The 24,353-nt window shown below is 43.4% G+C and overlaps 1 protein-coding gene across 1 annotated transcript in view; it reads right to left on the reverse strand.

The window, feature by feature from the left end:
• Positions 1-24,353, reverse strand: part of CA6 (carbonic anhydrase 6) — a 95,454-nt gene that overhangs the window by 19,566 nt on the left and 51,535 nt on the right. Inside the window, exons 5-7 of the mRNA XM_078642308.1 lie at positions 11,985-12,051; positions 7,604-7,761; positions 5,390-5,513 (exon numbers count right to left, since the gene is read on the reverse strand). Of these exons, the coding sequence (XP_078498434.1) occupies positions 5,390-5,513; positions 7,604-7,761; positions 11,985-12,051 (349 nt within the window). The remainder of the gene's footprint in view (positions 1-5,389; positions 5,514-7,603; positions 7,762-11,984; positions 12,052-24,353) is intronic.

Here is a 24,353-nt window from a genome sequence, read left to right on the forward strand (position 1 = left end):
CTTTCTGACTATAGGTAATATAGACATAGGTGACGCACACAGAGATAACTTGACCTGCTCTTTGCGTGAGCAGGAAAAGATTTTCCTGAACATGGCAGAGAAGAGGAGAATAAAAATAAAAAGAAAGGCAGATGACGAAAAACAGAAAACACCAAAATGGGCTGAGGACATGGAAGGCACCTCAAAGGGTGGGGCGGGACCTGCTCTGTTGCTGGATTTTGAAAAGAAAGGAAAGCTATGTCTTCATCGCGAGAAGACTAGCTATTATAATAACATTTTCATTGGTTCTAGTGAATGTGAACATAATTACAAGGTAATTGGAGGATGGGGTTTCAAAAATGGGTCAGAGCCTGTGTTTCCTGGAATTTATTATATATGTGGAGACAAGGCTTATTTTAAATTGCCGGATCACTGGTATGGAAGCTGCTACTTTGGCATTGTCTTCCCGAAAATATACCATGTGAATGAAGTTGCTGGAAGCAGTGAAAATACTAATGGCTTAGTGCGTAGTAAAAGAGAAAGCGTAGGTGAAATAATGGGTAGTATTTTCAGTGCACTGATACCTGGAGTGGGAGTGGTTCTGAACACTCACAGAATTTGCAAATTGTCCACTATAGTGGATGTGTTGTCTACTGACACAGCTCATGGATTTCTGCTGGTCAATACCGAAATGGTTGCGATCAGATCAATGGTTTTGCAGAACAGACTTGCTCTTGACACCTTATTAGCAAAAGAGGGCGGAGTCTGCCGGATGTTGAAGGCGCAACATTGTTGCACTTATATTCCGGACAAAAGTGTGCAGCTCAAAAGATATGTGAAAAACATTACTAATTTGGAAAAGGAACTCAAACCACTCGAGGTTGACAGTGCCTGGAAGAGACTGGTAGATGGTCTCTCAAATGTAGGTCATTGGTTTGCTATTTTAGGTAAAAGCTTATTGTTCAAGGTACTGATGCCAATTGGAATTATAGGTCTTATCCTATTTTTCATATTTGTCTGTTGCAAATGCCGTAAGCACACCAGAAAGCATCAAGTGAATGCCAGAGGAGTGAAACGAAGTGTGGATGAGCTTGAATTAGAGGAAATGAATAATCAGATATACAAAAAGGTGAAAAATTCTCACCCTACCAAAAATGAAAAAGAGAAGCTGGATCGTTTGTTGGAAGAGATAGAGCTGTATAAAGTGTGAAGAAGTTGGCATCTGGTTCCATTATTTTTGTGATGATAGTAAATATCATCAAAGAGGGGATTGATAGAGCAAGCTTCGCATTGCGACTTGCTCGAGTCATGAACCTCGCCCGTGTGTAATCAATTAATAAAATGTGTACGTCTTACTAATCTTTTATTTTATATTCGAACGAAGTAGAGGAAGCTTGCGTATGTGTATTTTCTAATACAACTAATCCATGTCTCTAAAACATGGCCGCCGCTTGGAAAAGTTGCTTCTGCGCATGCGTCAGTCACACTCACTTGACCTGACGTAGTTATAAGTTTGGTGGGAAAGGGTGCGCATGCGTAATACACAGCTCTCGTGAATAACGTGGTGATGCTCTTGTGAGTGTGTATATGTTGCTAACACTTAAACTGCATAGTATAATTTTATAATGATAAGTTTAAAGTACACAACCCATGATGTGTTTTTCATACTGTCACTTCTATGTTTTAATTTGTTTTCGCTTACTTTTCATGTATCCTCGACTCGGAGGGGTGCTGGGCTGGGGAGTCCATCTTGGAGGGTATTTCTGCGCAGAATCTAGAAGCAGCCATTGGCATTGAACTCAGGCCAAAGAAGGTTGATGCCAGAGCCACCCTGGGAAAGAGCACCTTCACCCAGCCGAAGCATCATGATTATGCTCTATTGTAACGAAATGTGTTCTTCTCATTGTATTCTGTGCAGCTTTCTCATGGGAACCCCAATCTCGCTAGGCGGTACCCAGAGATGCAAAGTAGGCCTCCAAATAGTCTATTCCGATTGGTGTGTTACCCAGACCCTACCTTAGGACCAATCCAAATTGAGGGATTCTGACACTTTGCAACATTGGGGGGTGGTACACCGTCCCAAAACAGTATATCTACCCTGGGTTCACCTAGGGAAATTGTCCGACTTGTCTGGTTTAGCTGACCTGTCACTGACCCAACGCACTCAATAGGTGACTTGATACAGAGGAGCTGCGGAGCTCTCTGTCCGAAATTTGACCATAGACTCTGAAGGTTTTACTGAACCTTAAGTGCTGGCGAAGCACTTTGCTGGGGAATTCGCTGACCCAATCGGGGTCCTGATCGATAGCTGCAGAGAGGGTGGAGCGCAGGCGTTGCTTCCGAACTGCGGGTGCTGGTCGTATCCTGGTGGTCCTGTCCTGATTCCTAATCTGAGGGTTTCCTGTCCTGTCCTGGGTGTCCATTCTGCACCTGCTGTCCATTCGAGGGGTATCCTTCCTTGAGGGTTTCCTGTCCTTAACTGACCCGTGGCCAGGGTTTGGTTTTCACACCAGTCTAGGTAAATATTGCTCTGAATCTCCTGAAACTGCACCTTTCTATTTTTCTGTCTTTTGCTTCAATAAAGACATATCTTTGTGTGTGAATTAATTTTCCATGCTTTCTCCCGCAAACATTGAATCATAAAGTAATTTGCATTTGTTTCATAACGTGTTCCTATGTTACCCTATCTGTTAGAAATTATATTTTGCATTGCAGTTTGTCATTTCCTGATATGGTCTAGAACCTCCCTACTTAAATTGTCTAAAGCACTTTTGCCTTAAAGCATAGCGTGTCTCTCTCTCTCTATAGACTCTTCTATAGTTATATAAATGTCCCGAACTCCTGTCTCATATTTTGAGATAATTCTAGAATACTAGTCCTAATCAAAGCCTATCCCATCTTTAGTGATTCATCCTAAACGTTCTAATTCCTGATCCTTTATTTTAATTGTGTCCTGGTTCCAGTAGGTTATAAATGGTTGCACTGACTTATTTGCTATTCAGCTATGTACTTTCTGTTATTCTGATTATCGATTGCTTAATTACTGTAAATTTGATGATTTCTGAATTTTACTAAATTAGATAAAGATTTTAAAACTTCCAGTTGTCCGTGGTCATTTTACAAAGGGTATTGAATGTTATTTGCTGGGTTTGTATTTTGCTGCCTTTCCTTTTACAGCTAGCTCCCTGATCCATTGTGGTCATAGGTACCCGCATCGGTGGATGGTAAGTCGGGTACTCTGAGGAATAACGAGAGGAACTCACAAATATCTGATAGCAGACCGTGAGGTCATCCGATCAATGTATATGGTGATTTGAAATATATGGGCCCGAAGCCGGAAGTGGCGAAATTATTGGTCGGGTGACCCGCGCGCTCTATCACTTACATTGACAAATGTCAGCAGTCGATTTTGTGTAGTCAATGTAAATGCAAGTGGATATTATTGTCTTTGATACTAGACCCAAAACCCTGTCAGGGAGTGGAATCTCCATGGGGAGACCACCTATCAGGAGAAGAGTGAGAGCAGGAAGAGTGTGAACACCCTGGTCACACTGTAAGCACAAAGGGGCTTATTTATGAGCCCTTGCCTCACTTTTGCGCCGCCAGTGCGTCACTTTTAGTGACGCACGAGCGACGTAAAAAATTAGCCTAGTTGCATCACATTTACAAAGTGACGCATCTAGGTAGATGCATCACTTTGTAAACCCCTGCACCACATTATACCTGCGCCAGGTATAATGTATGCATGGGGGGCGTTCCGACGTAAGAAAGGGTTGTAGAAGTGACGCTGTGAAATCTATGAAATTTCACTACGCCACTTCTAGGACACAAATGTGTCAATATCTTATGCCTAAGGCTGATGCAGGCACATTTCACATGGGACTTGGCCATGTGTAATGACCCATTGCTAGAGTTGCGTCACTTTTGTGTAACTCTAGCAATGCATCATTTTTGTGATTACAGATACGTTAGAAATACTGACATATCTGTAACTCCTTGCGTCATACTATAAATATGATGCATCATCGGTGTCGCAAGGAGGGTGCAGTGAAAAGTGACACATTGCTGTTTTGACGCAGCGATGCGTCACTTTTCATAAATGAGGCCCAATGTGTGGCCTAAGAGCACCCCGGGGAAACTGAAACAACCATTGGACGTACTCTTAGGAGACAAACTGCATCAGACAACTGGGGGAAATGTGAGCACTTGCTGAGACATTTGAAGCCAAGGGAGAGCAAAGGTAAGCTGAGGTGTCGTGAATCACCCAGGGGACACTGCGGGCATTGTGGCTGATCAGTTACACACTGGGGCGACTGTGAGCATAGAGAGCATTCTTTAGAGGCTGTGAGTATCTTCAGGAATATGGAACAACTCTAAAAACACCCCGCCTATCCTCAGGCGATTAACAATACCCCTGTGAGACAGAGTACACCATAGGGAAATCAACCACTTACAAGGAGGCGAACAGCTATAGGGAAACTGGAACCATTTCGAGGAGAGTAGCATTACCACTGGAAGACCAAAACTGCTCTGTAGTCGATAGATCCACAACAGAAAGACCAAAACTACTGTGTGAAGACCGGAACCTCTCGGCAGAGACTGGAAACCAAGGAAGACAGTCAAAATCCCTTGGGAAGGACAGAATCACTCCATCTCACTCAGCTTGGTAGACAAGTAAACTGTCCTCATCCCAACACTTCAATATCTTCCTCGCAGTACACTTGCTAAGAAACTTCACTAGTGTGCAGGAACACTATCCAGCATGCAACAACCAACTCTGGAAACCTCTTGGAGTGCAGGTGCAATATTTGTGTGCTTGAGTCGCTCTTCAGTCAATACCTCCCCTCGGAGTGGAGGGAACCCCTCAACGAAGGCATGATACCCTATCAGAGACGGAAGGCATATTTGGGGTATGCAACGTTTACAACGAAATTTTTACAACGCACTACCATTACAACGCAGGTATTACCACTCATACCATTACAACGCATTGCGCTGGGGGGCGCTCTAGGATAGGGAATAAGTTTAATTTTCTATCCAACACCTTCCCTAGTGTCCACGGGGACTGGAGTTGGAATAGAAAATTATACTTACCACTATCCAGCACCTCTAAGCGCTATGCGTTGTAATGGTATGCATGGTAAAAACCGCATTGTAAAGGTATGCGTGGTAAAAGTATGCGTTGTAACGTCATACATCCCATATTTGGTGTACCGGAACCATTTATCATCCTGAGATTCATGTATCGCCCTCAGATTGCAAGAACTTCTGTGGGACTGCAGGTTCCTCATCAGAAGGCAGGAACTCCCGGCTCCTCTTTTCCCAAGTTTAGAAAACTCTTTGGACTGCAGAACAGAGGTTCCTGTTTTGAGAGATATCACAAGTGAATCTATTAAGTGATCCTTCTTACCTTTGGCAAGTTTGGGTGAAAATGTTGACTCCACGACTCTGTCATTCAGCGGCTGGGCGTGGCGGTAGTCATTCCTCAGGGTTTGGTTGTTATAATCCAGTAGTGAGTTTTCAAGCAAATTAATCTATGGAAAGAAAATGTTCACAATTATTCAGTCCTATGATAATGGTATGAATAGCCTGGCCTCGAGTAATGACAAGGTCTCGTTTCGGGGGTGAAGTCGCGGTTTGGTCAAAAGTGAACCTAATTTAAAGATGAATTGACAGTGACTGGGGCTGACCACACAGAGATGACTGCAATAATCTTGGACTTAAAGATACTTCATGAGGGGCTTGGATGATCTCACCAAAAGGACTTGTGGTGCAGAATGCAACCAATGGAACCTCACAAAGTGCGCCGGAGCAGTCACACTATTCTAAGCGGAGTATAAATTTAATATATCTTTACAGTGGATTTGGAGATTTTTGCCACAGTGTTTTAGATCAACTGTGGCATATGCCATATTTAAAGTACAGTAAACATAGGAAAAAATTGGCTTTGGATAAAAGATAACTTTATTGGTGGTGCTGTGCTTTGACCTCTGAGCAAGGGTAGGGTAACAGATGTGTGAAATCATACATTTGTAAGAACGTCAGAGTGAAATAATCAGTGCACAGTGAGGGAGTTTTAATGTGTGGTCAATAAAGGACTTCAGCTTCATTGACAACAAAGTTTGTAAATGGTTAGTGTTAAGTCAGGTTCTCCACTGCAGTATCCAATCCATGCACTTGTACCTAAACTGTGCCCACCAGTACCTCTCCGAAAACCCAACACTGATCACTGCTGCGGTGTGTGCCTGCCCCAGGGCTTTAAGTGGGCCGGGTCTCGCTGGTGCTAAGCACCGGCAGCTTTTTAAAGGGGGCCTCGAAACGGCTCTCTATCGGGCTCTGTTTTGAGCCCTGGCACAGGCGGTCCTTTTTTTTTTCCAGACTGCAGTGACAGCAAAGTCCGGAAAAAAGTCCCAGTGCGCAACAGCCCGATAGAGACCCATTTCGAGACAGCAATCACATCGATGTGCGCTGCCCACACTGCTCACTTCTCACTAGTGGAGAAGTTACCGCATGACGTCATGCAGGTGTGAGTTGTGGGGGAAGGGAAATCCTTTAAAGAGTAATTTTCTTTCTGGATTTCCCTTCTCTTTCTGAAACGCAAGAGCAGCAACATTGTGGTAGGGTCACCAGGGCTTTAATTGGAAGCTTTTTCAATATTATATGTAACAAGCTAAAAACTAATAACCATTGACAAAGCCAATAGTCCTTACTTGTTGTAGGTATGATGTTACTTGTTGTATCACATATCTGGATGCAATGACAGAAACAGCAAAATACAAGTCAGGCGGCACACTATGCTAAACACAGATTTTTAGCGTAAGCGTTTTAAAGCCACACCCCTGATTACACTGGCCATGCTCCTTTGAGAGAGCCCCCAGTTTTTTCATCCTACCTAAAGCCATGGCCTGCCATATTGTAAATCACAGTGCTGAGTATTGTGCCATAGGCCTGTGGTGATGCTGTGTGTGTACACGCCAGTGTTGACAATCCTTTAGCGATGCTGAGTGTACACAGTGTAGTATGAAGGCAGTATTTTATTAGTGATAGTATATGTGAACACTACTACAAAATTGCTAGTGTGAAATAGCTGAATGGTGATACTTTCTGTACACAGTATTGTTGATAGATCAATGGCACTGCTGATTCTAGTCTAGTCTAGTCTAGTCTGGACATTTGTATTGCGCACATATCACGTCCAAGGGAGTCTCATGGCGCATGCAGACAGTCCTGAAAAGGAGATGAGCCGAGAATAGATCTAGCAGAAAAGCCAGGTTTTCAATTTTTTTCGAAAGTTCATATGTTCTACGATGGTACGAAGGCTCAGAGGTAGTTTGTTCCAGAGGGAGTGCATAAAGTGTTATATGTGCAAGTCCTATGGTAGTACTATGTGCACACAATATAATGTGTGACAGACCTACGGTGACACTAAATGCACACATTTTAATATTTATACCATGTTCCTAGTTTAATGATGGGTTTGTGTGGTAACCGTTTAGTTTATATTACGTTTATATTTTATATTTACGTGATGCATTGTTTTTGTGCGCACAGCAGATTTATTTCTGTATGTATTTTTTTTAAATGGCCCTTTAGTTCACAATAATTGATCAATTATTGACTATACCTGAGTATGCGAGAGAACGATAGGCTCATCAAACACAGTCCAGATGACGTTTTCTGTACATGGCGGGGTGGTGAGTGACCCCGGGTACCGGTAAAAGTTCCTCAGATTTTCCGGCAGCATAGCTTGCACGTCCAGAGAGGTGAGCTCCGTCTTCTGCCCTGCAGAGGGAAGGCCAAGCATTGGACAGTATCACTTGTCAGTGTCCCCTCAATAAAGACCCTCACCTGGAGTATAGTGCACCCTGCCTTAGGGCTGTGAATGGATGGGGGCTTACAGTGTGGGACATTCAACTCATGATGATCTGTCCCTGGTGACGGGGTGGGTACACTCTTCACCCTGCATGTGTTAGCCACTGCTCTGCCTATTCTTCTTTATTTGTTGGAGGGATGATGATGATGTGAAGGCGACTGTGATTTAGCCATCTATCTGCTTACTAGCACCTACCTGCCAAGCTTGGGAAAACCACCCTTTGTGATAAGGTACCAGGCTGTGGGATCGTAAATGGGGCTGTAGTGTGCTTCGTCACTTTCGAGACTCCGTCCGAGAGGTGCTTGGCGCTGCAATGGGTCGGCTACTCTATTTGACCACCGAAATATCCTGACTGGGCTTAGTGGAAGATTTAGGTTACACATATGCAGGGAGGACGGTATTTAGATTGGGTCTTGTGGTGACCAAACAAGATATTGCCTCTCCGTGGTGGCAGACTGACCGCTCAACAGGTTCTGGGTGCCGCGCATGTATGGACTTGTGTTGTGTCAGTGAGAAGCCGATCTACAAGGCCTGTAGTTGCCCTTTAAAGCACTCCAGAGTATGGGACAGATGGATAAGATACGGAGAAAACCTATAATAATATAATATAATATAATATAATATAATATAATATAATATAATATAATATAATATAATATAATATAATATAATATAAGGCAGCCCTGCTTTCCATTTTGTTCGGCTGATAGAGGGTCTCGGAGAAACAAAATATGCAGGCGCAGGGCAGTCTACTCTGAAGTGAATACATGCAGCCAACAGCTTCCCAGCCACTGAAAGACCAGTTGACCTGCAAGGGGGTGCTGACAAAAGGTGACCGAGGCAGGGACAGTCTGATTGAGCTGATTTGGTTTGTCATTCTTCTGCCCAAGAGGACAGCCTGCTATAAGACAAAGCAGACTTGTGCTGAACTTATTTTGTGTCTCTTGTCACAAGGACAACCAGTTGTCCAAGATGTATCAATGATACCTTGCCTCTGAGCACTGGGGCAAAACGCCAGCAATGCACAATGAAAATATTTCAACCCCATTCAAAATGAAGGAGCAGACCACGGCCTGTGTGGGTATAATCGTCTCAATAACCAACTCCTATCGGGCTTGGCTAATAAGGCAGCCGTGTCAGACCCTTTCAACTAAGCTCCGCTCGAAGCCCTGCTATCCGGCATGGATCCTGGCCCTTAAAAGGTTGATGGGTGCCATTGCTCTACAACTGACCTCCCTCTGACCCCTGATGCGAACTAGTCTAGGTCAGCATCATCTTGTTCCAGGGTGACAGGCTCCAAAAAAAACAGTAGATAGTTCTGAATCATAGTTATAAATCTTTGTATCATCTTCACCTCTGGCATTCTAAGCTTAGTATTGTAGATACAAAAAAGAAAGCCATTGCTGTAGAATGTGCCTGCAGGCTACAACTCGAATGCAAGTGAAATAACTCCAACTCTACAACCACTACTCCAGGGAGAGGTGGGGCCTGCTGCCGCAGCCCGCCAAAGTGACAGACCAGCTGCTTTTTATTGGTGCCCTGAAGAAGCTTTCTGATTATTTTAGCACTATTAAAAAATAACCTGGAGATGATCCCAAACGGAAACATGAAAGAAAATCACAAGCATATGTTCCACATGATGAGGAGTTGACCTTATGAATGAGTCAAAATGACATTTTAAAACAATAGTTACTTTTTTTTGGTGCATCTATAGTAAATGTTCTGCCTTGAATGTTATAATGCCTGTGTGCTAAAGGTATGGGAAGTAAGAGATGGATTTAAATTGCGGCCTTATGTGTCTCTAACACTCCACCTCCACCGCCTTTAGAATTGCAGATCACTCTTACACACCCTGTCTTTCTCAAAGAAGGTGCCTAGCAGTATTGGAGATTCTTCTGCGTTCCGCCAGTAAACAATGTGAAGGGTCCTGACCCAATCCTTGGGCACTTATATTTATTGGTGGGTCCCAAACACAACAAGCCCATATAACCTGGTACCCAAGCATATGTTGTTCAGGCCCTATTAGTTAATGAATGAGCAAGGCCGCCCATCTTCCACCAATGCCACACTCACCAACTCTTGGTCTCTCACCCAGTTCTTGCTAACAGACCCTGGTGCCATATTCCGAGTTGGAATCAGCCTCTCCACGGTTGCCATCTGGGCTACCCTGGTGCTCCCCGGATGAAAGAGGAGCAACACTGGGTGTAGTGGTGGTCGGAAAGACGAAGCAGTGAAAGACATGCAGTTTGGAAACAAAGGGGATACTTACAAGAAAATGCCAGAGCGCAGTGTTACGCCAAATTTGGCAATGCCGTTCTCTGACATTTTCAAAACACAGGGATGCGCCTTATTAACAAAAATACAGCACACCCCTGCATCTCCGCTTGCGCAAAAAAAGATGCCTAACGCCAGTGTAGGCACCGTTGCGCCATGTTGCGAGGGTGTCTGCGCTGTAGGGGAAATTGTTTATGTGCAGGAAGGAACACCTTCCTGCACATAAACAATCAATAATGGCAATTTGCTCATTCTATGTGTGCATTCTGCAGCACACATAGAAAGTGCAAGAGAAATAGCAAAAAACGAGGAGAAATGAATAATTTCTTCTTGTATCCCATTCTAAGACCGGTATTACTTGGCCTTAGCTTTTGGCGCTGCCTCAGACTTGTAAATCTGGGGCAGCGTCTAAAAGCAATGGGTGTTGCGGTGGAACGACCACTGGAACACCCACTGTCCGCCCCTTTGCCACAGAGGGCTGCAGCGGAAAGGGGCATATTTACAAGATTGTTTTAAGCTATGTTAAGTGGCTTAGCGCCCCCTTGTAAATATGTAAAATGGCACAACGCCACCAGAGCATCAGCAAAAGTGATGCTCCAAGGGCGTTCGCGCCTTCTAAATATGGCCCAAAGTGTCACTGTGATTGCCTAGAGCATTTCTGACTCGTGGTTGTTGGTGCAAAACATTCCAGAATAGCCCCCGTTTATATAAATGCACAGATGAAGGCTTTCCTTCACAATATTTGTAAAATGTAGCAATGATTCAGTATTTTTGTTATAACAGGTCCTGTGCCGTCTTGCATCCGCCATGCCTAACCTTACTTGCACTCCTCATCCTTTGTGCATATATTTAAAGAGGAAACAAGGGCTGGTAAGAATCCTTTACTAAAGGTTTAACATACAGTTCCGTATTGTATGGAATCATAAGGGCTTGAACTAAGTTACAATGGATAATACATTAAAAAGTATTCAGAATAAGGGGCCCAAAATCTGTTTTACCTGGGGTACCAAAAATCCTTAAGATGGCACTGGCAGTAGGAAGTCTGAGGTGCTGTATATCCTCTTCGGTCCCTTTCAGGTACCACCGTGTGAGCAGCAAGGTTGGCCAACAACAAGCCAAAGAGGAAACACATGAAAACTCTGAATAAACCCCCTTCCGAGGATAGCACCTGAGCAAATAGGTGAGGACATGCAATTATGGTGCCTTGACATTCCTGGACCATCACTTTCCTCATAGCCTAGCGATGGGTTGAGCATCATTCTCAGGTGCACTGTGCTGATGAACTGTTTTTAGCTATAAGGCTGTCACGTGAGCAGGAAACCTCAAATTATCTTGCAGGTCTGTAGAAGTTCCCCCAGTAGAGATCCATGAATGTATTTCCCTCAAGAAGCTTCTAGCCCAGGTTCCCAGTGCAAGCAGCCCCAGCTCTTGTAGAAGGAGGCTGTTGGAGGTGACCTCACGAGTGTCCCGAGGGCAGCGCAGAAGGCGTCCATTACCCACAGAACACAGATGCTGGGTGAAATAAATGTACTTCCTGTGAACAAACCGAGGCCAGATCAGCTCCAGCGTGCTCAACCAAAATGAGTGGAGCCACCATTGACGACACCCACATAGTCTTCCCACATGGAGGGGTACACGTTCCTTGCTTCAGGGGCCCTGGCTTTCCAACATGAGAATGACATGAGAATCATGACTGAGGTGTGAAAACAGTGATTGAGATGTAGTTGGGACACTGAGGAAAGTCAGGCTTTAATACAGTGATTGGGGTGGTTAAGAAAAAGCATGTGGTGAGCAGTGGAGGTGTTGATCGAGACAACAGTGAAACCATACCTGAAGTGTGTGTATGAATTAAACTTACCGGCAAGGCGGATCTTGGCCAACCTATGGATGAAGTCACTGTAGTAAGTGTTCTCGAAGTTACCGTCCTGTTGGGAAGAGACCAGTACACACGAGTGAGGTATGGGATTGACCACTGAGTGAAGTCTAGCAGTGTACATTCCTTGACATTTTTGGGAGACAGGGTGAATGCTGTGAGTGACAGTAAGGGGAATAAGGTACAAAGAAGGGAAGTGCAAAAGATCAGCGGGAGATAGGCGAACAAGGTGTGAGACAGAAAAAAGACACTTGAAGAATAATATATTGTTATTTATTGTGATATTACTTTACTGAATTTATTTATATAATAGAAAGCTGGCCACAGTTCAATGCTGGGCATGGTGTATATAGATGCATGAAAAAACGACATCGAAGTATAGGGAATGTAGATGCTACAATTCCAAGAGTAGAACTAGGGTGCAGATTCACAGACATGTTTGTATTGACATGCTTTATTGATATTGAATGCCTTGATCTGGTGTTGCTACTTAACCAGTGTTTTAATATTATTTGCAGTATTTCTGGTGAAACTTAAGGCTCACCACACCATTTTCGTTGTTGTTCTCTATAAATAATAAACGAAAGTAACTAAGCTACTTTCAACTGCTGGAAAAAGTATTGCTGGGGACACCGTTGAGTGTTTCGTAAAGCAGGGTCAATGCTCCTCTGTCAAACCTTTGCCAGAACTCTGTTGAGAAAATATTAGCCGATGTGGTGGCAAAAGCAATGTTAGCAACCATCGAACACTTTCAGTGAGCAATGAGAGTGGACAGCGGTCGTAGCAAAATGCCACCCTCTGTGGCTGTTGTCATGGTCTGCAGGAATAGCAGATACACTTTGTGGCCAGATTCTGCTGGGCTGTGCATTTTGTTTAACCACTTGGGCGCTGATGACGAGCTCAGCTCGTCATCAGTTGCGCCGCTCGCACGCTGATGACGAGCTGAGCTCGTCATGTAACGCGGCTTTTTTAAAAAAGCCGCGCAGCGCGAAAAAAGCCGCCGCACTCATGCGGTTAAGCACGCAACCCAGAGTGACTGATCATGAACTGCTGCTAATTTTGGAATGATAGCAAACATTAGAAGTTAATGAACTAATAATAATCTTGATCGTTTTAAGTCATGTCATAAGAATCCAAAATGGTGGATGCAGTTCACGACCATATTTTAATATACAGAGGGGACTTTTTCCAATTTGCAGGAGCGTACCATGATTCCTCTCTCAGGTTGGGGTGCGCTTCTATTGACTCTCTAATATGCACTACATTATATATTTGAAATGCAGAGTCCGCAAACGTCTACTTAAAGTTCGCAAGATACAAGCATATCTTAATAGCAAGAGCAACAAACACTTTCAGTGCACCACAGCCAATCAGAATGCAGGTTTGTGAACCCAACTAATTACATTTCACATTCATTCATACATTGAAGTCCACAAACCAATATAGAGATCTATAAAGTCCAGATACCCACATAATTCACCTTTCAAGACCAACATTTGTAATTTAAAATGTGTCAAAAAAGAGTAAATGGATTTACACCAACTTGTTAAAGCACACACTAGAAATGTAATTCTGTACGCACACCAAATCTGAAGTCGTTCAGTCAAAGCCTTTTTTGCTTCTACGAGAAAACTTCTGCAAAAGAATTCTAATAGTGAAATGATGTTTTCAGACTCTCAAACCAATCTGAATGAAACTTTCAAGAGTAGAAGAAACCTAAAATGTATTTTCGGGTGTAAAAAGTTTGAATTGAAAAACTTCTTTCAATAACTACAGAGGCGCTATTGGTGTCTGATATGTATGTGTGTGTAAATGTATATCAAGACATTACCTTTTCAGGATTATAGTGCGGGCATAAATTACACAAAAAAGGAAGATGGAAGCAGAATTCTGGGTAGTTCTCAAGTTAAGGTGAAAAACAGCTCCTGTATATGAAGCACCCAATAATACCACACATTCTCTGAATCTGCTCACCTCAAATGCCTGTTTTTCTAACGGAATCTTTAAGCATAGGATTAGCACAGTGCCATCCACGTCTAGCTGAAAAATGTGAAAAGGCACTCACTACTTAAGGCACAGCATTACAGCTTTAGACTGTTAAAATACCACCCAAGCCAATTTGGAATGAATAAAAGCAACCCCTAGCAAAGGTGTCTTGCTCACTAGAAATTCACTGAAAGAACCAATAGTTAAAGTGACATTGTAGTTAGGAATTGTCATTATGTCTAAATTTATATTAAAAACCTTAGAAATTCACTGAAAAAAACAAAGGTTAAAGTGGCATTATAGTTAGGTGTGATAATAAGATCTGATTTTTTTTTAAACCCTAGAAATTCACACAAAAAAAAATCAAAGGTGAAAGTGACGTTATAATCACGTAAAAGTTTCAGTGCCAACGTAATATTTTGAACTAAAAAAACACAGAAATTCTGCAGTTATAGTTAGCAGAGCTAACTATAACTTGTTCCCCCACCATGCACTGCTTATGGCCTCACATATTACATCTCTCATAACATGTTCTATGACATTTATGACATCACTGATGACATCTCAAATGATATGATTGATGACATCACTGATGACATCATCCAAACAATTTTTGTTCACATTACTCTATAACAGAGTATGGTGTTAGAGGTTTGAAGTAAGTACCAAATTGCTCAGAGTAATATAAAGTTTCATTAATGCCATCACACATACATCCAACCCCCTTAAGCAAAGCAAGCTTGTGTTATGTACAACATTGACCCTTTATCATACACTTCATGGGTAGCCGAGTTCATATTAACAATCAATCCGACATAGATGAGTAACCTACTGAACACGGTGTTAAATCTGTATACAAATGTTCAGAGAAAATCAAGTTCCTCCTATACTGAAGTTCTGTTGCATAACTAATGCCCTCCTATGGACAACCTTTATCTGTATCAAACCCTTCACAGCCACCAAACCTATAGTGAGAATTAAAGTGGATATAAGTAGAAAAGTGTGTACTGAAAATAGTGTTTACTCTACCACACTGCAGGAAGTGAAACTCTCATCAGAAATACATCATAGAGTATTAAAAAGTATCTTGTAAGAACAGTGTTCACTCCATGCAAAAGTTTTCAAAAGAGAGACTATTCACTTAAAATACCCAAGGTCTGAATGTGCTAAAGGTCATACTACCTGCTGCCTCTATTTTGTGCTGAAAACTTTACATATAGCCCATTACAGCAGATTTGGAATATGTCCATCTCCTCCGGGGTGTTTCTGAAGTTATGGAAACATGCCACTCTCCTGCCGCTAAAGAAAAAACCAAATGGGGATCCCAAGGATCTTAGTAATCTTCGCCCGATTTCTCTCCTGGCAGTGCCGGGTAAAATGCTGGAGAAAGTAATCCAGCGCCAGCTAAGTAAATTCACTGAAGAAAACAGGATATTGCATGAGACGCAATCAGGCTTTAGGCCCGGCTTTAGCACGGAGACTGCACTAATTGAGGTTGCAGAGCCAGTGAGGTGGACGATGGATTCAGGAGACTCAGCGATGCTGGTGCTCCTGGATCTGTCGGCCGCTTTTGATACGGTCGACCACGCCAGGCTACTGATGCGACTGACTGAGATAGGCATCCAGGACCAGGCACTGGGGTGGATACAGTCGTATCTGACTCAGAGAACACAGAAGGTGGTGCTGGGGACCGTTTCTTCCACACCCAAGGACCTCAACTGTGGCGTCCCTCAGGGGGCGACACTCAGCCCACTATTATTTAATATATACCTGGCTCCACTTTTTACGTTGATCGCCAATTGGGGGGTCAAGGCAATCTCATATGCCGATGACACCCAATTGGTGTTTCCGTATTCGGAGGTGTCGGAGGCGTCCTTCTCGAGCTTCAAGGGCAGCCTCCAAGATGTGGCATGCTGGATGAACACAAACAAATTAAAACTTAACGCAAACAAGACGGAAGTGATCTTTTTTGGCAAAGGCCCCCCGCTACCCTCAGAACTTTGGTGGCCGGCAGAGATGGGACAGGCCCCTTCGCCTAGCCAAACGGCAATAAAATTTGGGGGTGCGGTGGGATGACAGTCTGTCCTTTGCCTCGCACATCCAGCAAGTAGCTGGTTGCTGTCTGAGTAAGCTGAGGAATCTTCGCAAGATTCTGCGACTCCTACCAGAGGGCTGCCCAAAAAACAGTAATCCATGCCACAGTGACATCCAGGCTGGATTATGCTAACGCCCTCTATCTGGGCTTACCTAAGTACCTAATTCAGCGGCTGCAACTGGTCCAAAATGCGGCTGCGAGGCTGCTAATGCGAATCCCTTTCAAGCATTCGGTCTCTCCGCACCTTCTCTCACTTCACTGGCTACCAGTAGCCAGTAGAATTAAAGTTAAGGCACTTACGTTGGCCTATAGAGCATTGTATGGCACCTGCCCAAATTATCTGAAAACTCGACTGCCGAGATATACCCAGTCCCGCTCTCTTCGCTCCAACGGCCGTGTTCAGCTTGTAGTTCCACGAGCAAAGAGGGCTCGGTTGGGAGGACGAACTTTTTCGGCCAATGTGGCGGCACTCTGGAACATCCTGCCCCCAGCGCTTCAGTAGGCCCCCTCCGAGCTTTGCTTTAAGCAGATGATGAAGACCTGGCTTTTTACCCAACCGCGCTAGGTGCTAATACTCCAGCCCTCATGGTCATACCTGTTCTTTTAGCGCCGGGACACCTCCTGGTGAGGTAGCTGTTCGCGCTCTACAAAATGCTGTATTATTATTATTATTATTCTCTGATGCAAATCAAGCACATGAACATAGGTTAGTACCTGGTGCGTATAGTCTTATGTAGAAATTGTCATGATCACACGATTCTGTCAAAATACTCAAGGCTGCTCACAATACATCGTATCTACTACATAGAATTTTTGCGGTGTTGGAAACTTTTTCTGCAAAACCAAAAACTTGTGAGAAACGTACTGGACACAAGTAGTCAACTGTCACTTGTACACAGAGTTACTCCTGAATACAAAGATTTATAATGTGTTCAGTATCGCTACCAACCTATGCTGCATTAGGAGCACATGTGTTTTGTAAACAATTACATCCATTAGCTGTATACAGGCTGTATAAAATAAGGTAGAGAAGTAATATAGCACTTACCTGCCACTATCTAAACTATAAAAACAAACTAACACACTCACTGGATGATGTCATCAGTGATGTCATCAGAAACAAATTTCAGCTGACATTTCAGGACATGGGACACAGTTCTCATGTCCTGGAAGTTAAAAAAAACTTGTCCTAAAAATCTTTTTTTTATAAAAGGTATATAGGGGCAGCATAAGGGAGCGTATGACCTCACATATTACATCACTCATGATATGTTCTATGACACTATTGATAACATCACACATGACATCTGAAATGTCATCATTGCTAAAAACATTGTGCATGGCAGGGGTGCGCGTTATGGTTACTTGAAATAACAATAACTGGTGAATTTCAGTGGATTATTTTTAGTTTAAAATGTCACTTTTAAACTGACATTTTCAACTAACTTTAACGTCACTCTAGCCTTTGTTTTTTTTTCAGTGACAAAATGAAGAAATACATATTACCCAGTGGTGGTCGCGACTAGGTAGTTATAGTTAGGTCAGCTATTCCATAGAAAAAGTGCATTTTATGTTCCTAGTAACTTTGGCCCCATTTGACGAATAGCCACTAAACATTTTAAAAAGGTGCTACTTTAGACTAGTTTGGCAATGGAAAGGTTCGGGTGATCCTTCAAGCGGGTTCCAAGAAAAAAGGTGGTCCCAAAACACAAAATCCCTCTATAGACTTCTTTAGGAAGGGCTACAGCACAAACTTCTGAACCTAATAACACCAAATTTGGCAGACAGCTAGATATTGGTCCACAGATTGTGCTTTTTGTGAATTGGTGCAAATTCACTCAGTAGTTTTTTAGAACTTAAGAGTCAAAAATATTTGTACATCTGGACGGATGGGACTCCGAGAGGCACAAGGGACGCTACGGGAGCGTCCAATTAGAAATGAAGCTTTTTTCACCTTGGGCCAGCTTGCTCCAGCGGAAGTCAGACACACGGGAGCAGGCGCTTGCCAGCAACATCAGTAAAATGTTTTGCTGGGAGCCATTACAGGACCCAGAGGCTTAGTCCCCATTCCTGAAGTAAAAAAGAGGGACCCAATCTGGGGCCAAAATCCAAACATAATCGGCAATTTTTGCTGCGATCCTAATGCAACCAGAGCAGCATTGTTCAATTTTAGAACCTTGGGGAGCCCAACCCCAGGGCCAAATTGGTTATTGAAGGGGAGGGGGCGTGTGGCGGCCCCTCCCAGAGTCAACATAGGTCCCTGGGAGCCCAACCACAGGGCTGCATTACATAAGAGGATGGGGGTGCAGCCCCCTCCTCAGGCCGTTTTCGAAACTGGGGACCCAAAAGTATTATATTTTTGGGGGGGTGGGGCCTCCCCTCCCAAGGCAACTTTCGGCCCGGAGACACCATCCATCGTGCCCAATCTAATAAATCAGGGAAAGGGGTAAACTGGGCACCCCTGCCCGAGCCATTATAGGCCCCGGGGAGCCCACCCCCCGGGACAAAAAAGGGGAGAGGGTGTGAAAAGTCCTGGGTAGCCCCATCCTGTACGCCTCTAACTTTACAAAAAGGAAGAGGGGGCCACGTGGCCCTCTCCCAGAGTCATTAATGGGGCCGGAGATCTGATCCCCTGGGGCAGGCTCACTTGCTGTGTCCCAGGGAGCCCACCCTCGGGACACAGCATTTGCCCTGCCTGCACCAGAGCAGGCAGAGAAACCTGTGTTTGCTCACCCATGGCAGGGGCATTTTCAAGACTCCCGCGAAATGGAACCAAACACAAAAGTTTGCTCCAAGCAGGCGGGATCTTTGAAAATGCTCACACCGGCTGGGAGCAGACTTTTGATCGATTTCCCTGCCCGCACTGATGCGGGCAGGGCGACAGATCAAGAGATTGCTCCAGCTCAGACAAGTCAGCATCAATAGCTGCTTCCTGTGGGCGAACAAATGCCAGCTCCCACAGAATACGGGGAGCTGGCTGGGCCAACGGGGGCGTGGGGCTTCCCCACTGCCCCCAACATTGTGTACGGTGGGTGTCCTGGATGGGCATTAGGGCACCCACCTATATTAAACACAGGCCCGGGGAATGCGGTTCCAGGGGACAGAATAGACTTGGGGGTAGGGGGGTGCCATGTGGCCCCTCCCCTTAAAAAAGAACCCTATGGGATATGGTACTTAGGGTCTAACGAGGTTTGGGAAGGGAGGGGCCCTTTAAAATAGTTAAGGCCTTGGGGGATGGAGTAGGCCTAATGAGCCTCGGGAAAGGGGCCACGGCCACACAACCCCCCTCCCTTTTAAAATACTTAAGGCTCTAGGGGATGGGGTCCCCAGGGCCTAATCAGATTCAGGGAGGGGGTCATGCGGCCCCCCTCCCCTTTGGGGCCTGGAAGACAGGATTTCCATGTAGCCCCCTTCCCTTTACAATACTTAAGGCCCTGGGAATGGGGTCCCCAAGGACTAATGAGGCTTGGGGAGGGGCCTCCCCTTTAAAACAAAATGTGGCCCTGGGATGATGGGACCCCCAGGGCTTAATGAGTTTCTGGGAGGGGGGCCACACAGTGTCCCTCTACTTTTTTATTTATAAGGGCCCGCCAAATAGGATCCCTGGGGCATAATAAGGCTCAGTGAGGAGGGGATGAGGCAAGCTTCCACTTCCCTTATATTTTAGCCCCAGAGGCTGGTGTTACTGGGGACCCAAGAAGGCTTGGGGAGGGGGGCCGCGCAGCCCCCCTTCCCTTTTTATTGGAACTGTTTCTGGGGATCGGGTACCCGGGCCAATCAAGGGTCAGGGAAGGGGCTGCATGCCCCTTTCCCTTAATATATATGTCTTGCCTCAGGGGAAGAGGTCCTCGTGGCCCAAAGGCCAATCCTATGCTGCGCACGCCAAAGGCTGTGTGTGGTATGGGGTTAGTAGCCTGCTGGGGTTTTGGCCACAGGGCATGGCTGCATGCACAGCCCTTTGCTCAACATGCCACTATGCACAGCCAAAGGCTGTGTGCAGCGTTTAGTTGGCTGCCTGCGGGAACTTGGAAATATGGGCTGGCTGAAAGACAAGCCCTGCGGCTAACCCTATGCCATGCACGACAAAAGGTTGTGCACGGCATGGGATTGGTTGGCTCCAAATGGCTGCCCTGTGGGGAGTTGCACCCAGGTCCTGCAGCCAACCCCATGCTGTGTGCGACGAAAGGCCATGCGAAATGTGAGGTTGTCTGCCTGTGGGGGGAGAAGGGGTAGCCACAAGGCATGGTCGCAGGCCAGACCCTGTGACCATTCCTCCGCCACGCACAACCAAAAGCTGTGCGCAGCGGCAGGGTTGTCTTTATGTATTGTGATAAAAAATTACTCTAGTAATTTTTTATAAAACTCTAGAATTTCACTGAAAAAAACAAAGGTTAAAGTAACATTATAGTTAGGTCTAATAAATAGAACAATCGGTTTATATTTTTTTTAAAAAAAACTTTAGACATTCACTGGAAAAAACAAAGGTTAAAGTAATGTTATAGTTAGGTCAATATGTAAAAGATAAAATTAGCCTTTTGAACTAAAAGAAAAACAGAAATTTCCCAGTTATAACTTGCGCGCCGACCATGCACTGCTTATGACCTCACATATTACATCACTCGTAACATGTTCTATGACATAATTGATGACATCACTGATGACATCATCCAAACTTCTTTTGCACACATTCCTCTATAAACAGGTATGGCATTAGAGCTATGAAAGTAACTGCAAACAGCTCAGAATAATATGAACCATCATTAATGCCATCACAGATACAACTCCGTTAGGTGTAGCAAGCATGTGCTATGTACAACATTGACCCATATACTATACACGTCACGGATAGCCTAGTTCACATTAATAATCAACCACAGATATATGGAAATCCCTCATTACACATGGTGTTCAATATGTATACAACTGTTCAGAGAAAGCCAAGATCCTCAAAATACTCAAAGTCTGCTCCAAAATGAATGTCCTTCTGTGGACAGCTTTTATTCGTATCAAGCCCCTGACATTCACCGAACCAACATTGTGAAATAAAGTTGATATGAGTCGGACAGTGGGTATTGTAAGCAGTGTTCACTCCATGGAGAGAGTTTACTCTGTACCACATGTTTGCAGACAGTGAAACTCTCATGAGAAATACACCACAGAGTATTAAAAGTATCTACTAAGAATAGTATACAGTCTATGCAACAGCTGGCAAAAAAGACACAATTCACTTAAAGTTACCAAGGTCTGAAGGAGCTAAAGATCAAACTACCTGCAGCCTTTGCACTGTGCTGAAAACTTATAGCCCATCTTCTGAAGCAAAATAACCACATATAGATAGGTTAATACCTTATGCACACAGTCTTCTATGTTACATAGAAATTGTCATGTTGAGACATTTCTATCTAGTAACTCAAGGCTGTCTACAATATTTAGTATGTAGCACCTTGAATTTATGCACTGCTGCAAAAGTTTTCTGCGGAACCAAAGAAATATGTAGAACATGCTGAACAGAAATCATCAACTGTCCCCTGCACACACGGTTACTCTACAATGCACAAATTTATAACATGTTCAATACTTCTACACAGCTATTATTTATTAGGAGCACATGCATTTTGTAAACATGTACACCCATTACCTGGACACAGACTGTACAAAATGAGGTAGAAAGTACAATAGTAGTTACCCGCCACTATGTAAACTATAAAACAAACTAACAGACTCCTTGGATGAATGCATCAGTGATGTCATCAATGATGTAATTTGAGATTTCATCAGTGATATCATAAATTATATCATAGAACATGTCATGAGTGATGTAATATGTAAGGTCATAAGCTGTGCATGGAAGAGAAGCAAGTTATAGTTAGCTCTGCTAACTATAATGAGGGCCACTGGAATTATGCGGCAGGAGAGGGCCAAATTATGCGTCACATTGAGTACATTTTGCAGAAAGAAAAGCCGAATTAGGTGGCACATTTCGTAACAGTATAACTTCATTATTTGGTCTTTTTTAAACTTGGTAACGCTTGCTGGGCATTGGCAGCACCTCATTAGTACTAGTTTAACATCCAAATATAGTAATATGCAAAAACAATGTGAGCAGTCCAGCTTTGCAAAGGACCTTCCAACCTCACAGCAACACGTGCCGCTGCATTTCTAGTAACTTTTGAACCATTTCAGCTAGAAACTATTTTTTTTTAATAAGCAGGTTGTTTGGCAGATGATGGATTCAGTGGCAAATGCAGCAAATTTATAGTTATCGGAAAATCGCCACGGTCACGCAATCACATAATTCCAGTGGCCCTGACTATAACTGGTGAATTCCTGTTTTTTTTTTTTTAGTTCAAAACATTAATGTTATCACTGACATATTCACCAAACTATAACGTTACTTTAAGCTTTGGTTTATTCAGTGAATTTCTAAGTTAAAAAAACCCCAAAAACAGATCTATTTATCAGACCTAACTATTACGTGATCTTAACCTTTGTTTTGTTCTGTGAATATATAGATATATATAAATAGAGATATAGATAGATAGAGAGATAGATAGAGAGATAGATAGATAGATAGATAGATTGATAGACAGACAGACAGACAGACAGACAGACAGACAGACAGACAGACAGACAGACAGACAGACAGACAGACAGACAGACAGATAGATAGATAGATAGATAGATAGATAGATAGATAGATAGATTGATAGACAGACAGACAGACAGACAGACAGACAGACAGACAGATAGATAGATAGATAGATAGATAGATAGATAGATAGATAGATAGATAGATAGATAGATAGATAGATAGATAGATAGATAGATAGATAGATAGATAGATAGATATGGAGTGTGGAGCATGATGTGCTAATTATAGCAACTGTTTGGGGGCAAAGCATTGAGTGGTCATGATACCCCTTTACCCCCTTATTAATGGTAGTGAGTAGCCTATTACACTCAGCATATCAGTTTATGCCTTGATATTTTTTCATGTGTATTTCTTTAAACAAAAACATTTAACTAAATACAGGCTTCAACGGGTGAAATGTGTGCAGTAAGGTAAATCATATTGAAGAGACCTTCTGGCTGTTAGGACAGTTTTTTTCTGTAGTAATAGCAATCTGTAATGCAATGGAAAGTGTTTTTCTCATGTCATGTTCACTGTACTATAGTAATACACTTTCATTTGACCTTTGTACTGTAGTAAGAAATCTGCGAATGTGTGTTTATTAGCACAGTTGCTCTCAGTAACGTGTTACTGGACTACATTTATTTTTACTGTCGTGCAATATATATTTATGCCATGTTTTAAACATGTTCTGCACCAATAAATCATGTTATTGGAAAAAGTTTTCACATATTTATCAATATACAGCAAAGGATACATTTAAAGTTATTAAAATAGTACAGTGTGAAACAGGATATCATAAAGTGGCTTTGTAGAAGAAAAGAGTTGCGCACAAGCTTCAAGGCATGTTTAAAGAGATTCACAGCCATTCACAAAGGTATCTTACACTTGTAAGTAAATTTACATGGGTCATTTACATTTACACTTTTAAGTAATGTAGGACGCTGGCTCTTTATATAGTGCACAAAGTACACTGTGCAGAGAGTCCAGTGAGATCCAGATTGGTATACAGAGGTAAAACTATATAATATTAAAGCTTTATGTGTGGTAGGGTGGGCGAGCAGTTAGGCTTATCAGAGGTTAGTGCTAAGCATTTATTGAACTCATATGTGCAATAAATGAGACACACACAAGAATGAATCTGAGATCAATTTACAAAACTAACATTGATTTGTATATAATTTTAAAGACCAAGAACTTTGTTCAACAGTAAATACTTTTTAAGGTATGAATTTTCAAAGTTCACAAAATCATTCACTTTTGTGAGCAATTACGCACCATTGAAGTCAATGGGAAGAAAGAAGAAAACTCATACAAAATCACACAGTTGGATCTCAAGGGTCACCTTCTGGATTTAGGTAAGTAGCACAGCCAGGTCCAATGTTCCACCAGCGGATTCTAGGGAGCGTTCCAAATTCGGTGGGAGGAGGGTGCGGAGGTCTTTGGTAGCTGACACTCTATAAAGAAGGGGTCTCCTGAAAACACACACAGCACAAGAGGACCTAAAGGTAAGCCTGAGTGGTCCCACAAAAGAGAGCAGGCAGCAAGGACCTCAGGACCACGGAAGAACCACTGAATCGCCATTACCAAGCCTGATCGGGCCGGGTGCAGAGCATATTGGTCAGGCGGGCGACGTGCATAA

Source organism: Lissotriton helveticus, chromosome 5_1 (genome assembly GCF_964261635.1).
Source record: "Lissotriton helveticus chromosome 5_1, aLisHel1.1, whole genome shotgun sequence".
NCBI classification, from domain to species: Eukaryota; Metazoa; Chordata; class Amphibia; order Caudata; family Salamandridae; genus Lissotriton; species Lissotriton helveticus.